Source organism: Seriola lalandi, unplaced genomic scaffold, assembly GCF_002814215.2.
Source record: "Seriola lalandi dorsalis isolate HSWRI2012SDOR001 ecotype SW California unplaced genomic scaffold, Sedor1 jcf7180002054933, whole genome shotgun sequence".
Taxonomy (NCBI): Eukaryota; Metazoa; Chordata; class Actinopteri; order Carangiformes; family Carangidae; genus Seriola; species Seriola lalandi.
In genome coordinates this window covers 4345805-4356619 of record NW_019525485.1, presented here as the reverse complement: position 1 = coordinate 4356619, position 10815 = coordinate 4345805, and the positions used below count along the sequence as shown (strand labels likewise).

General features: G+C 45.7%; 1 protein-coding gene across 1 annotated transcript in view; it reads left to right on the top strand.

Annotated features, from left to right (window-relative positions):
* Positions 1–10815, top strand: part of pard3ba (par-3 family cell polarity regulator beta a) — a 143371-nt gene that overhangs the window by 49073 nt on the left and 83483 nt on the right. Inside the window, exons 10-12 of the mRNA XM_023393326.2 lie at positions 433–572; positions 1126–1254; positions 8350–8535. Coding sequence (XP_023249094.1) covers positions 433–572; positions 1126–1254; positions 8350–8535 — 455 coding nt within the window. The remainder of the gene's footprint in view (positions 1–432; positions 573–1125; positions 1255–8349; positions 8536–10815) is intronic.

Below are 10815 nucleotides of genomic sequence, written 5' to 3'. Positions count from 1 at the left end.
CGCCGCCCCCACCTTCCTTCCATCTTCTCCCTCTACTTCCCTTCATCAGCCACCGTTAGGCCTGCTCACACGTGAAATTAAAGGCAGAGTCTGTCTAATCCGGCGAGGAGAGAAGCCTTCTCCTGGCGGCTCAGAGGCTGAGCCAGGCAACTAACCCCCAGAGGAAAACAGGCACTTAAACAGTAGTTAATGTGGAGGATGATGCTAAAACCACAGACTGGCTTCAGTAGGACAGGAGAGAAGGAGAGAGGGAAAACTGTGCGGCGAGTGGAGAAGGAGAAAGAAAGGAGAAAAGTGACAGAATAGGGAGACAAGAGGGAAAATTCAATTAAAACGAAATTAAAAAGTCATAAAATTCATAATTAAGTCTCGTCTGCAGGGGGATTGATGTCCCTAACACACACCGTGACGCACGCTGCTTTGTTCCCACAGGCGCAGAGGGTCTGGGCTTCACCGTGGTAACCCGGGACTCCTCGGCCCACGCGCCAGGGCCAATCCTGGTGAAGAACATCCTGCCGCGAGGTGCAGCGGTCAACGACGGCCGCCTGCAGCCCGGAGACCGCATCCTGGAGGTAAGACACGTCTCAGCCTGGTGATGTCCCACTGAGCAGAAAAGCGGCAGTCACAGTGACAAGGACGCTGTCATCACGAGCAGCAAATCTAATGGCACCCCTGCTGGTTAAACCAGAGTATTGCACTTTACAAAGCATGTGTCCACATACACATTATGTTTCAGGATGACTTTAGTGTCACTGCCATAACTGAAACAATCTGAGACATATCATCTCTTTGGATTTAACTGTGTGTGTACCTAAATTACAAAAAAAACTCTTTGTTCTCTTACCTCAAGTTGTTCTGTTTTCAGTGGAACTACTTTCTGCCAAAGAAATAGTCCCTCTGAAAGTGTGTGTTGGAGGCAGAAAACTCAAAACCCAGACAGATGGTACCAAAACTTTAATTAGAGGCTTTTGGGGGAAATATGTTTTTGCATTATTTTGGATGAAATGACCCTTAAAACATAGAACACACTGTTTGATCTTCTATAAGTGTCGACTTTGCATTAATCTACTCATGTGCATATGTGCTTTCTTTTGTGTTTCTGTGTGTGTGTGTGTGTGTGTGTAGGTGAATGGAGTAGACATGACAGGCCGTAGCCAGGAGGAACTCGTGGGCATGCTGCGCAGCACCAAGCAGGGAGAGAACGTGTGTGTGGTGGTGGCACGGCAGGAGGACATCTTCCTGCCTCGGGAACTGGTAGGAGAGTGCGAAACACACAAAAACACAGCATTCGTGTCCTCACCCAGCCTCCTGCGCCTTCACACAGTTCCCCCTCTCTCTTCTCCTCTTTTGTCTGTCAGTCACCTCTGTTTCTTTTGTGGATCATTTATCTTCCGTGGTGGTCTTCACTTTCGCTCCTCTTTTTTTTTTTTTTTTTTAAAAACATTTCCTGCACATTGTGTCACTTTTTCTTTTTTCCTCTCCCAATTTTTACGTCGATGCCCTTTTGCCTCTAAACACCACACGCGAGCGTGCTCCGGCCTTCCTGTCCCACTCTGGTTTTGTTGACACAGCGATGCCAGAGGAAGTCACACACACAAGCCACAGCAGCCCCCGCAGGAAGCGTGCGAGCATGTCCGCGCATGTCGACATGCCACGGGTGTTAAGTGACCGTTTACCTGTAGCGGCTGATGGGGTCACAGGTCTCTGTCAGGCCTGTGAAGCTGACACAGTTTGACTGCGCCTCACAGGGGGCATTTTTTATCAATAAACACACACTTTTAAACACACACACGCACACACACACACACACACAGCCAGGTGGCCCCTTGAAAGTCTCCCGCTCTCTGTAAATCATGTTTTCGCCTGTGCGCTTCTATTCTCTCCCCTCTGTCCTCTGTGGTTATTCTGATTATTCCCTTTCCTTTACTTCAAAGAGCTGTGAGAAAGGCACGCAGGGCTTTGTAGTGACTGATGCATATTCACACCTAGAGTCCACACACCACACACACACACATACACACACACACACACACACACACACACACACAAACTCCTAAACACCTAGTCCTTGATTAAAAAAAAAAAAAAAAAAAAAAAAAACTTGAACACAAGTGCTCTCTCTCTCTCACACACACACGCACACATGTGCACAGACAAACACATCACACAGTCTTTAAACAGCCGAGTTACTGCTTCCGAAAATAGTTTGCCCTCATTAATGGCCCAGCAGTCTTGGCATAACAAGTGACTTTGAAGAGCCTCTACAGTCTTCATCTAACACTTGCTTGTATTTGTGCATTAGAGAGAGGCTTAAAGAGAGAGAGAGGGGGAGATAGTGGAGAGGGAGAATGAGAGAGAGCTTTCAGTCCTGTCTCTATCCAGGCTGTTGAAGTTATTGGTGCCCCGTGAGATCTGGCCCTTATCTCCAGCACAGTCCTCCACCTCAAAGACAGTTTGATGTCCCATAGGCGCATACATACACACAGACACACACACACACACACACACACACACACACACACACACACACACACACACAAGCTAATAGAGTACTTGACAAGAAGCAAACCCAACGGGAAAAAAAGATGCAGCTAAATCCTTCCATCCCACAGTAAACACCACCCTCACCTTTCCAAAATCTCCACCCTCCTCCAAAATGCAAACCTTGTCTCTCGCTCTTTTATCTCCCTTGTTTTTCTCCCCTTGTCTGTTTTAATCGCCCGACTCTCTCCCCCGCTGCTCTCCGTTTGTAAACCGTCGTGAAAATTAATGTGGAGAACTTAGCAACGAGCGGCTCCTGACGATTCGGTCGCACAAAAGATGTAATGATGATGGAGACGCATTAAGCCGACGTGGCCATCTGCCTCTTCTGTCGCAGGAAAACTTGTTTGTCTGCATGTCTGTCTGACTTGGTGTGGGTGCTGCATGAATATGTATTAAGGTTTTAGAGGCTGCGATATCTTGTAAAAAAAATAAATAATACTGCCTTTATGTATCCACAGCGCTACGGTCATATTTGCTCAAATAACCATCAGATGCAAATCAGTAGTTCATTATCGCAGTTTTATATCCAGTAGCTGCTGAGATTAATTGGCTGAATTACAATTTTAAGTTTTCCTTGGCTAACCTCACTGTTGCAGCTACAGATAATGAATCTCAGCTTATTGCATATATCAAGGTTTAATTTGGTTTTCTGTGGGTACATTTTGTCCAGCTGAAGCCATGCACATGAAAGCAGATCTTTGGTTTATTTGAATAGAAAAAAAATCTATATCAGATGGGATATTTGGATCCATGTATGACACAGTTTGATGATGTAATCAGGTTATTTACCTGTTGAAATTCGCTGCATCCCAGACTGTGCCTATAGGTGGAGCAGTAGTAAAGACCCCCCTACTTCTGTTCAAGGGTTTAAAGCCTCTTCAGTCCAGCTTTCTTGTAAATGCTCATTAGTTTTTCTGGCCCGTGGACCACCTTCTACAAGTCTGTTTATATGCCTTTAATTAACTCTCAGCATTGTCTGGAACCTGAGCTTATTAAACAAGTAAAGGGTTTACCAAGAACCCGGTAAAAACATCTGCGTTTTCCATGATGAACCTGAATTCTTTTACATGTTGGTCTGAGCATGAGAAAGACTGTGTTTTTTTTGCCAAAATAATTGAATCCAAAGTCCAACAAAGACTGAATCACACCAAAATAAATTTCCTGACCACTTCTGCCACTAACATGGTTCCTTGTGTGCATGAAGCGTTCAACTAAGTGCGAGGACACGTGCTGCTCTGTGTGTCAGTAGGAATAAACTTGATCATGTACAGCACTGCCTCGGCTGAGGGACAGCGGCAGGTCAGAGGTCAGCTGGTCAGGGTTCAGTGTTTTGGCCAAAGGAAACGTCAGCACTTGCTGACGCGGCAGTTTCAACCCGGGTCATGTGGTTAAAAGGCTTAGCCGCTGTATTTACAGCCTCACCCTGCCGCCAGCCTCCAGCACTTGTACAGTCTTTTGTATCTCCATTGTGTGAGTAAAGTAGACTTTTAGAGGAACTAGCTGAACTACTGATTGATTAGTTTCAATAGTATTGATGTTTCATGAGCAGCGTGCGGTTCTGTGAAAGCGCTCGGCAGTGCTGCGAGGCAGAGTGGTCTCTTTCAGTCAAAGGAATAACAATAAAGCCTTCAAATTAGCCTCATTATAAGGATACAAAAGGACGCTGATTTTCTACCCCATCTCCCGTACTCTCACACACTCCCTAAGTAATTAAAAAGTGATAACTTTCTAATCACACTTTCATTCCTGTCAGCATTTCTGCGTCTCCATTGCTCCGCGCTCTCATTATTTCGCGGGGCCTCGTTTTGTTTCAGGGCCGAGATTAGAGAGATGCTAGGAGATGTGGAGAGTTTTTTCTTTTCTTTTTTTAACCGTGATGTGTGTGTTTGTGCGAGTGAAAGTGTGTGACTGTAGCAGAATTATGAGTTTGCCAAGGACAGGATGGAGGGGTCACTCTGCACATGGTTGACCCTCAGTTGCCAGCGAGCCTAGGCCAGTGCACAGGAAAAGGGGGTCGTCAGGCAGAGAGTGACTCTGCTGTGTTGCTGTTACTTCTCACTCAGCTTGTCCTCTCTCTCTCCCTCCGTCTCCTCTTTTTAATTCATCCTCCGATCCCGTATGTCTATCCCTCTTTTTTCTTTCTGTCAGTCTGTCTTCAAGGATGGAGCTCTTCTGTCACTTTTTCCTTTTCATTCTCCTCCCTCTCCCTCCGGCACCAGAATTATCCCTCAATCAGTCATTTTACTTTTACTTTCTCTTCATTGTGAGGTAAAGGTGTAAAGCGGCGAAGAAGCAGACATTAAGGCGATTAATTGGCAGCTCCATCGTCGGCGTCGTGCGCGGTGAGATCTCATCTTAATTGAATGTCGCTCTCACCGCTAATCCCACCGCTTTGAAACCCCCCATTTAGAAATCGTCAGTGACAAAAGGCTCTGTGTGTAATCGCTGTGTATCACCCCCTCCTCGCCACCCACCCTGGGGTAAGAGAAAGCGCCTTTTTGTCTCCTCATTTGGGTGTTGAAGAGGGTGGTCTCTCTCCTGGCTAAAAGCTTGTTAAAGAGCCATTGCTGCGGGCTACCAGAGGGAGGAGGGGGCGCGGGGGAGTCACAGAGCGGAGCCAAGGGGTCTCAGCCACCCTGGGGACGCAATCTGCCCCCAAGGAAAGGGCATTAGAGGGGATATAGGAGTGTGTGCCTGCTTTTGGACCACCACTGAGATCCAGTCGGTTGTGTAAATAGATCTAAATCAGCAGTGAGATACAACAAATAAACACGTTGAGTTTCATTTTAACAACTTTTCCAATATCGTGGTTTTGTTTCCAGAGCCTTCAGAGCCTGCTGCGCTCTGATCTGGCCACCTTCACCTCGTGTGTTGTTGCAGCGAGATCACAGAGGTATTTAAAACCTCCCAGGTTGCCATCTGAGTCCTCTCAAGTGTCTCTCGAGCAGGAAATAGCGGATTGTCTTTGTAATTCCTCTGGTTTTGAGTAACAGCGTCGTGAATCGCCTTGTTGATAAAAATAAGCCCTGACTGAAAATAGACTTTTGAAGGGCACGGTTTGTTCGATCTATCTTCTTGTTATCATATGGAACGGTTGACTTAGGTGTCCCTCTTCAAGCAAAAATGTGTTATTGTTACTTTGCTTGGATGATTGAAGAATGATTAATGTACGGAGCTTCACACTGAAAGACAGTTTTTACATTCATCCGCTGAAGTTTTGATTTATTTTGAAGCCAATCAGGATTCAGTTTAAAACTTAGACTAAGTGTGATGTGGAAACTCGACGCCGTCAAAGCGCACACACACTGAGATTGGACCTTTCAGTGAAGTCGGAAGAGCTTGTGTCCGGCAGTTAAACTTTTTGAAACAAGCTAAAGTTCTGGAAAGAGAGATACAGTAGTGACAAGGGACATGGCAGTACACCCGTATGTTCATTAATTTATACTTTACAAACACATTAATTTATATTTCAGTGATGTGTGCTGGTATATTTACTACGGCTGAACACTTAACAATATGGCCAAGTGTAATATCCAAATCGCAGGAGCTGCAGTTTCTTTGATGAACGTAAAATGCGTCACAACATCCCATAAATGAAGCCGGGGGCGTCTCTGTAACTACATATCATGTTCTCCAGATGTAAGGGAAAATTTTTTTGGTACAAGAAAAATCACATCATCATTTTTATATCTTGTTTTCAGTGAAAATAAAATGCGAAATTGACCACTCCAACTGAAATCGTGACTCATATCGAAATTGCATATTTAATATATTAACCTTTACCTGAGGAGCAAACTCTAGTGAGTTCAAAATTATGTCCCAGAATTAAAGGCAGAAGTAGCGTGACATTGTAATTGTGCTACAAAATCACTTAGAGAGGAGTTTGAGGTCAATAAAGCACATGACTGTTTATTTCCTATCAACAGGTAACACCGATTCCTTTTAACAATGACAGGTTCTCTGTTCGTGTCTATAAACTCGACCAATTTATGATTTTAAATCCGAACTGAAAGCAGTGATTGAATACAGGGAACCGGATCAGTGCAGGTGACTTCCCAGGTTTAGCTCTTTTAGCTTTTTTTTACTGGGTTGAGAGTTCTGACTCACACGTTGGAGCTGAGCATCTCTCTCGGCCTTCAGGCTTTAGCAGGCTGTTGTTTTAATTAAGCACCTAGACGAAGCAGCACAGAATAGTGCTGACAGAGGAAGACAGACTTTGGGGGGCTGGAGGATCATAGCGAGGTTGAGAGCGAGCTCCTGCAGTCGTGAGTTTTGCAAAATTACACTGCAGGACATCTTTTCCACCCACATCCTTCGTCCTTGTGTCGTGATGAGAGGGGAAATGTGAACATGGATTCCTGATTCAGTGGCGGGCAAGGTGCCTGATGTAAGGCTCCTGCAATCCTGGTATGGTTACTCAGATCTTTAAAGCTGTGACAACTGGTATGGCTGGTATAATGTTTATGCATATTCCTGCAAAATTCACTTTGACATTTCCCTACTTTATAAGCCCGGGTGGAGTTTTGAGCGGCTGTTGTCTTTTTCTTCATCATATTTCCTGGACTGAGAGAAGCCCCGAGCTACTTCAGTCTCCACCACAGCAACAAAAGCGAGAATAAAAAAAGATGTTGAGATATGTGAACACATGCATGAACACACACACACACACACACACACACACACCCTCTTGACCTTCCATCCCTTCTCCTCAAAGAAAAATAAGGCTTGGGAGTGAAGTGGTATTGAGGCGCCTCCCCAGCACAGGTCCTCTTTTCCCTGGGTGACTGAACCTGGCATTTTTTTCCCCGTTGCTCTCCATTTTGCCATCCCTCTAATGACAGACATTTTCCTTTTCTCTTTTGCTGCCTCTTTTTTTTTTTTTTTTTCCCTCCCGTCCTCCATCTAATTTTCGGAGCAGTGCCACCGTTGCCGCCACAATGGTCATTTCCTCCAGATTAAATAGCAGTGGGCGAGTGGGTGCGAGGTGTAGAGAGAGAGACCTGTAGAAGGTAGAGATGGAAGAGGAGTCTGGGGAGAAGGAGGAGGAGCTGAGGAAGAAGTACAGTAAGATTGAGAGATTAGGTTGAAATGTAAAGAGTGAGGAGGGAGGGGAGGGGGTGGGGGGGTGTGAACGAGAGAAGGGGCTATACCTCAGGGGATGGGTTATTACTTTTAAATGCTCCTCTGCGCCTCCATCCACTCTCTTCCTCCTCCTCCTCCTCTTCTTTCCTCCCCCCTTCCTCCCCCACTGTGCTCCAGGAGGAGGTATGAAAAGGTTATTATGTTTCCTTTAGAAATGGCTCGCTCTCCGTCTGCGCCTTTCATCTCCAAATGGAATAACCTCTCTACAGAAGCTTTCTTCTTTTTCTCACTACACCTTCATCTCTCTTTCGAGCACACAACACCTGCTCCTCTCTCCCGCTTTTCCTTTCTCTTACTGACTTGCGTTTTTCTTCCCCGCAGCCATCTTCCATCTGACTCTTGAATTTGTTTCCTTCCCTCTTGCTCCTCTGCTTTTTTTTTTTGTCAAGGTTTTTGGTGTGGAGTGTAATCAGTGTGATGTAGGAGCACGCATTATCAGTCAGTGCATTAGATGTGCTGCTCTTACCTCAGTCGTAGGCAATCATACACAGCAGTTATTATGTAAAGCAGGTATTAGGTGTGTGTATGAACACTTTTTCCTGTCTAGAATAGCATCTTTTAACATAACATGTCGAGAAAAAGCTCTGACCCCAGGTCAAACTCTTGAATATTTGTCTAAATCCAGTATCCGTCCATCCCTCCTTCCTTCATTCTCTCTTTCAGAAAGGTGAGGACTCTAACAGCGTGGTGTTGGAGGACGGCAGGGAGCAGCTGATGTACGAGATCCCCCTCAACGAAACGGGTTCGGCCGGCCTTGGGGTCAGCCTGAAGGGCAACAAGTCCAGAGAGACCGGAGAAGACCTCGGTATCTTCATCAAGTCCATCATCCACGGAGGGGCCGCTCACAAGGTAAAGGACCCATATTAGTTGTCTGCACTGGGCGCTGCAGGAGCTTTTGGCGGAGAGTTTTGGAGGCCTTTTCGATCCCTCTGGGGAAAAAAAACAAACATAATAACCTGGGACTCATTTTGGTAGTTATAGCCACCCTCCCCATGTTTCTGTTTACTTGTGATGGATTATACTACTCAGGCAAGTTTCAAAAGTCTGAATGGAAACTAGTGGTTGCCATGGCTGATGGAAGGATAACACATCCGAAGTTAAAAACTTTTGTAGTGTATAGCAACAAAAATAAACATGATGTAGTCCTTTAAGGCAAAAATACCAGGCAAAATTAGACAAAATAAAAGCAATATATGAATGAAATCTTGGAGTTTGATGTTTAGAAAATGTGTAAATGTGGTTTGTCTGTGTTTTAATATAAATTTTTCCATATAGTCTCAAAATGCCTCATTAGGCTTTTGCCATCACACAACCCATTTAGTGCTTTATAGAGCTTTAAAAAATCATCAAACGGGAGAAATGATAAGCATTTCGAGAGCCACATTACTTTCTTTTTTTCTGATGTGCGTGTTTCTTTAGACTGTATCTAACCAGGGGTTCTTTGAATTATCGTATCCACAACCCCCACTCAAATCAAGAACTGTTTTTTTTTTTCTCAGGAGCTTAGCAAGAGTGTTGTGGAGATCTTTTTGTTTTTGTCCACACTCTTTCCCCTTCTCTCTGATGTCTTTCTCTGAGGTTTCTTCTTATCTCCTCTTCCTTTGCACTTCTCGCCTCCCCGTCTCATTTCCTGTCTTTCTTCGAGGCCACAACCCCTCCCCTCTGCTCGGCTTCCCTCGGCCTTTGACTCCCCATCGACCCCAAATGGCCTCTTCACATCAGCACCGCAGTCGTCTTATCTATATCACTCAGTACTCACTTCAAGTTGTAAGTGCATCAGGAAAAAAAAAAAAAACGTCCCATTTCAGCACTTTGGAGATTCCTCCACTTGGCCTCAATATCTGGCCCCCCTCACGTGTCACAGCTCCTCCTGCTCCCAGATCTGCACGTCATGATGAGGAGGCACAGAGACGAGTGTGGCGTTGTAGATAAACGGCTGGTCTGGGATCAGGGTGGCCAGACAGCAGCTCCCCGTAGTGCCTTCAGAAGTAGTTTTCAGACAGCTGCCGATGCGGATAGCGCTCCGACAGAATGGCCCAGTAAGATCTCCGGCTGGCTGCGAAACAGGTTTCTGGGACAAGATACCACATAAGAAGAAGAAAGACATGACGGTGGAGAGACAGACAGTAGCGAGGGAGGGAGGAAGCCCATTGAAAGAAGACGGCGGGTGAACGAGTGCGAGAAGGGAGGGAATTTAAGAGGGGAGAAATGAGCGGTATCGAACAATAGAGAGATGGAAAAGAGGCGGAATAAGAGGAGAAAGAGAAAATTGAAAAGTGGAGACACTCAGCAGGAACTCAATACATGAGTGTATGCATGTCTGTGCGTGTCTGCGTGTGAGTGTGTGCGTGCGTGCGCGTGTGTGTCTCCTCCTCGATGTTGATGCATGCTAATGAAAAGCAGCTGAGGAGCCTGATGAGACTTTGCAGCGCCAGGCCTGTACAGAGGAGGGAACCCAGCCGTCCCCTGAGTCTGACTGACACAGACACACTGGCACATCACACACACGGTCACACAGCAGGCGAAAAAAGGGAGGAGATGAGGAAGAGTCACAGAGAGATCTAACCTATTTCCATTAAAGAGTTTTGGCTGCTGTCAGGGCCCGGGGCCTCAATTATATAAAAAAAAATATTCTTTGACTTTATCCCGATCCTGTCATATGATCATTTCAAAGAGTCTGCTAAAGAAAACAAATTAAAATTACATGTAGCGTGCTGCTGCTGCTGCTTACATGGAGAATGAAGAAATTAATAGGCAATATCACAGACACCCACTGATTTTGGCATGAACATCAATTTTTGATGACATCCTTGGATTTGAGGCAGACACAAAAATCTGGGAGTGTGTGTTTGAGTGCGTCTGAGTGCGTGCATGTGTGCGTGCACGTGTGCGTGTGTGTGTGTGTGGTGCCATCCCAGTCAGCATTTGAGGTCAGGCCAGGCGGTGCCTTGTTAATGAGATGGGGTCAAAGGGCAGCGCTGACCCTAATGGACGGATCATCCACACACACACAGACCGAGAGAGTCTTCAGTGTGTGTGTGTCGCAGTGCCTTCATTTCGTTTTTTTTGTTTTTTCATTTTGCCCTTTGCATTGGTTTCCTCATTTGCCCCACCACCCCCCCTTCCCCC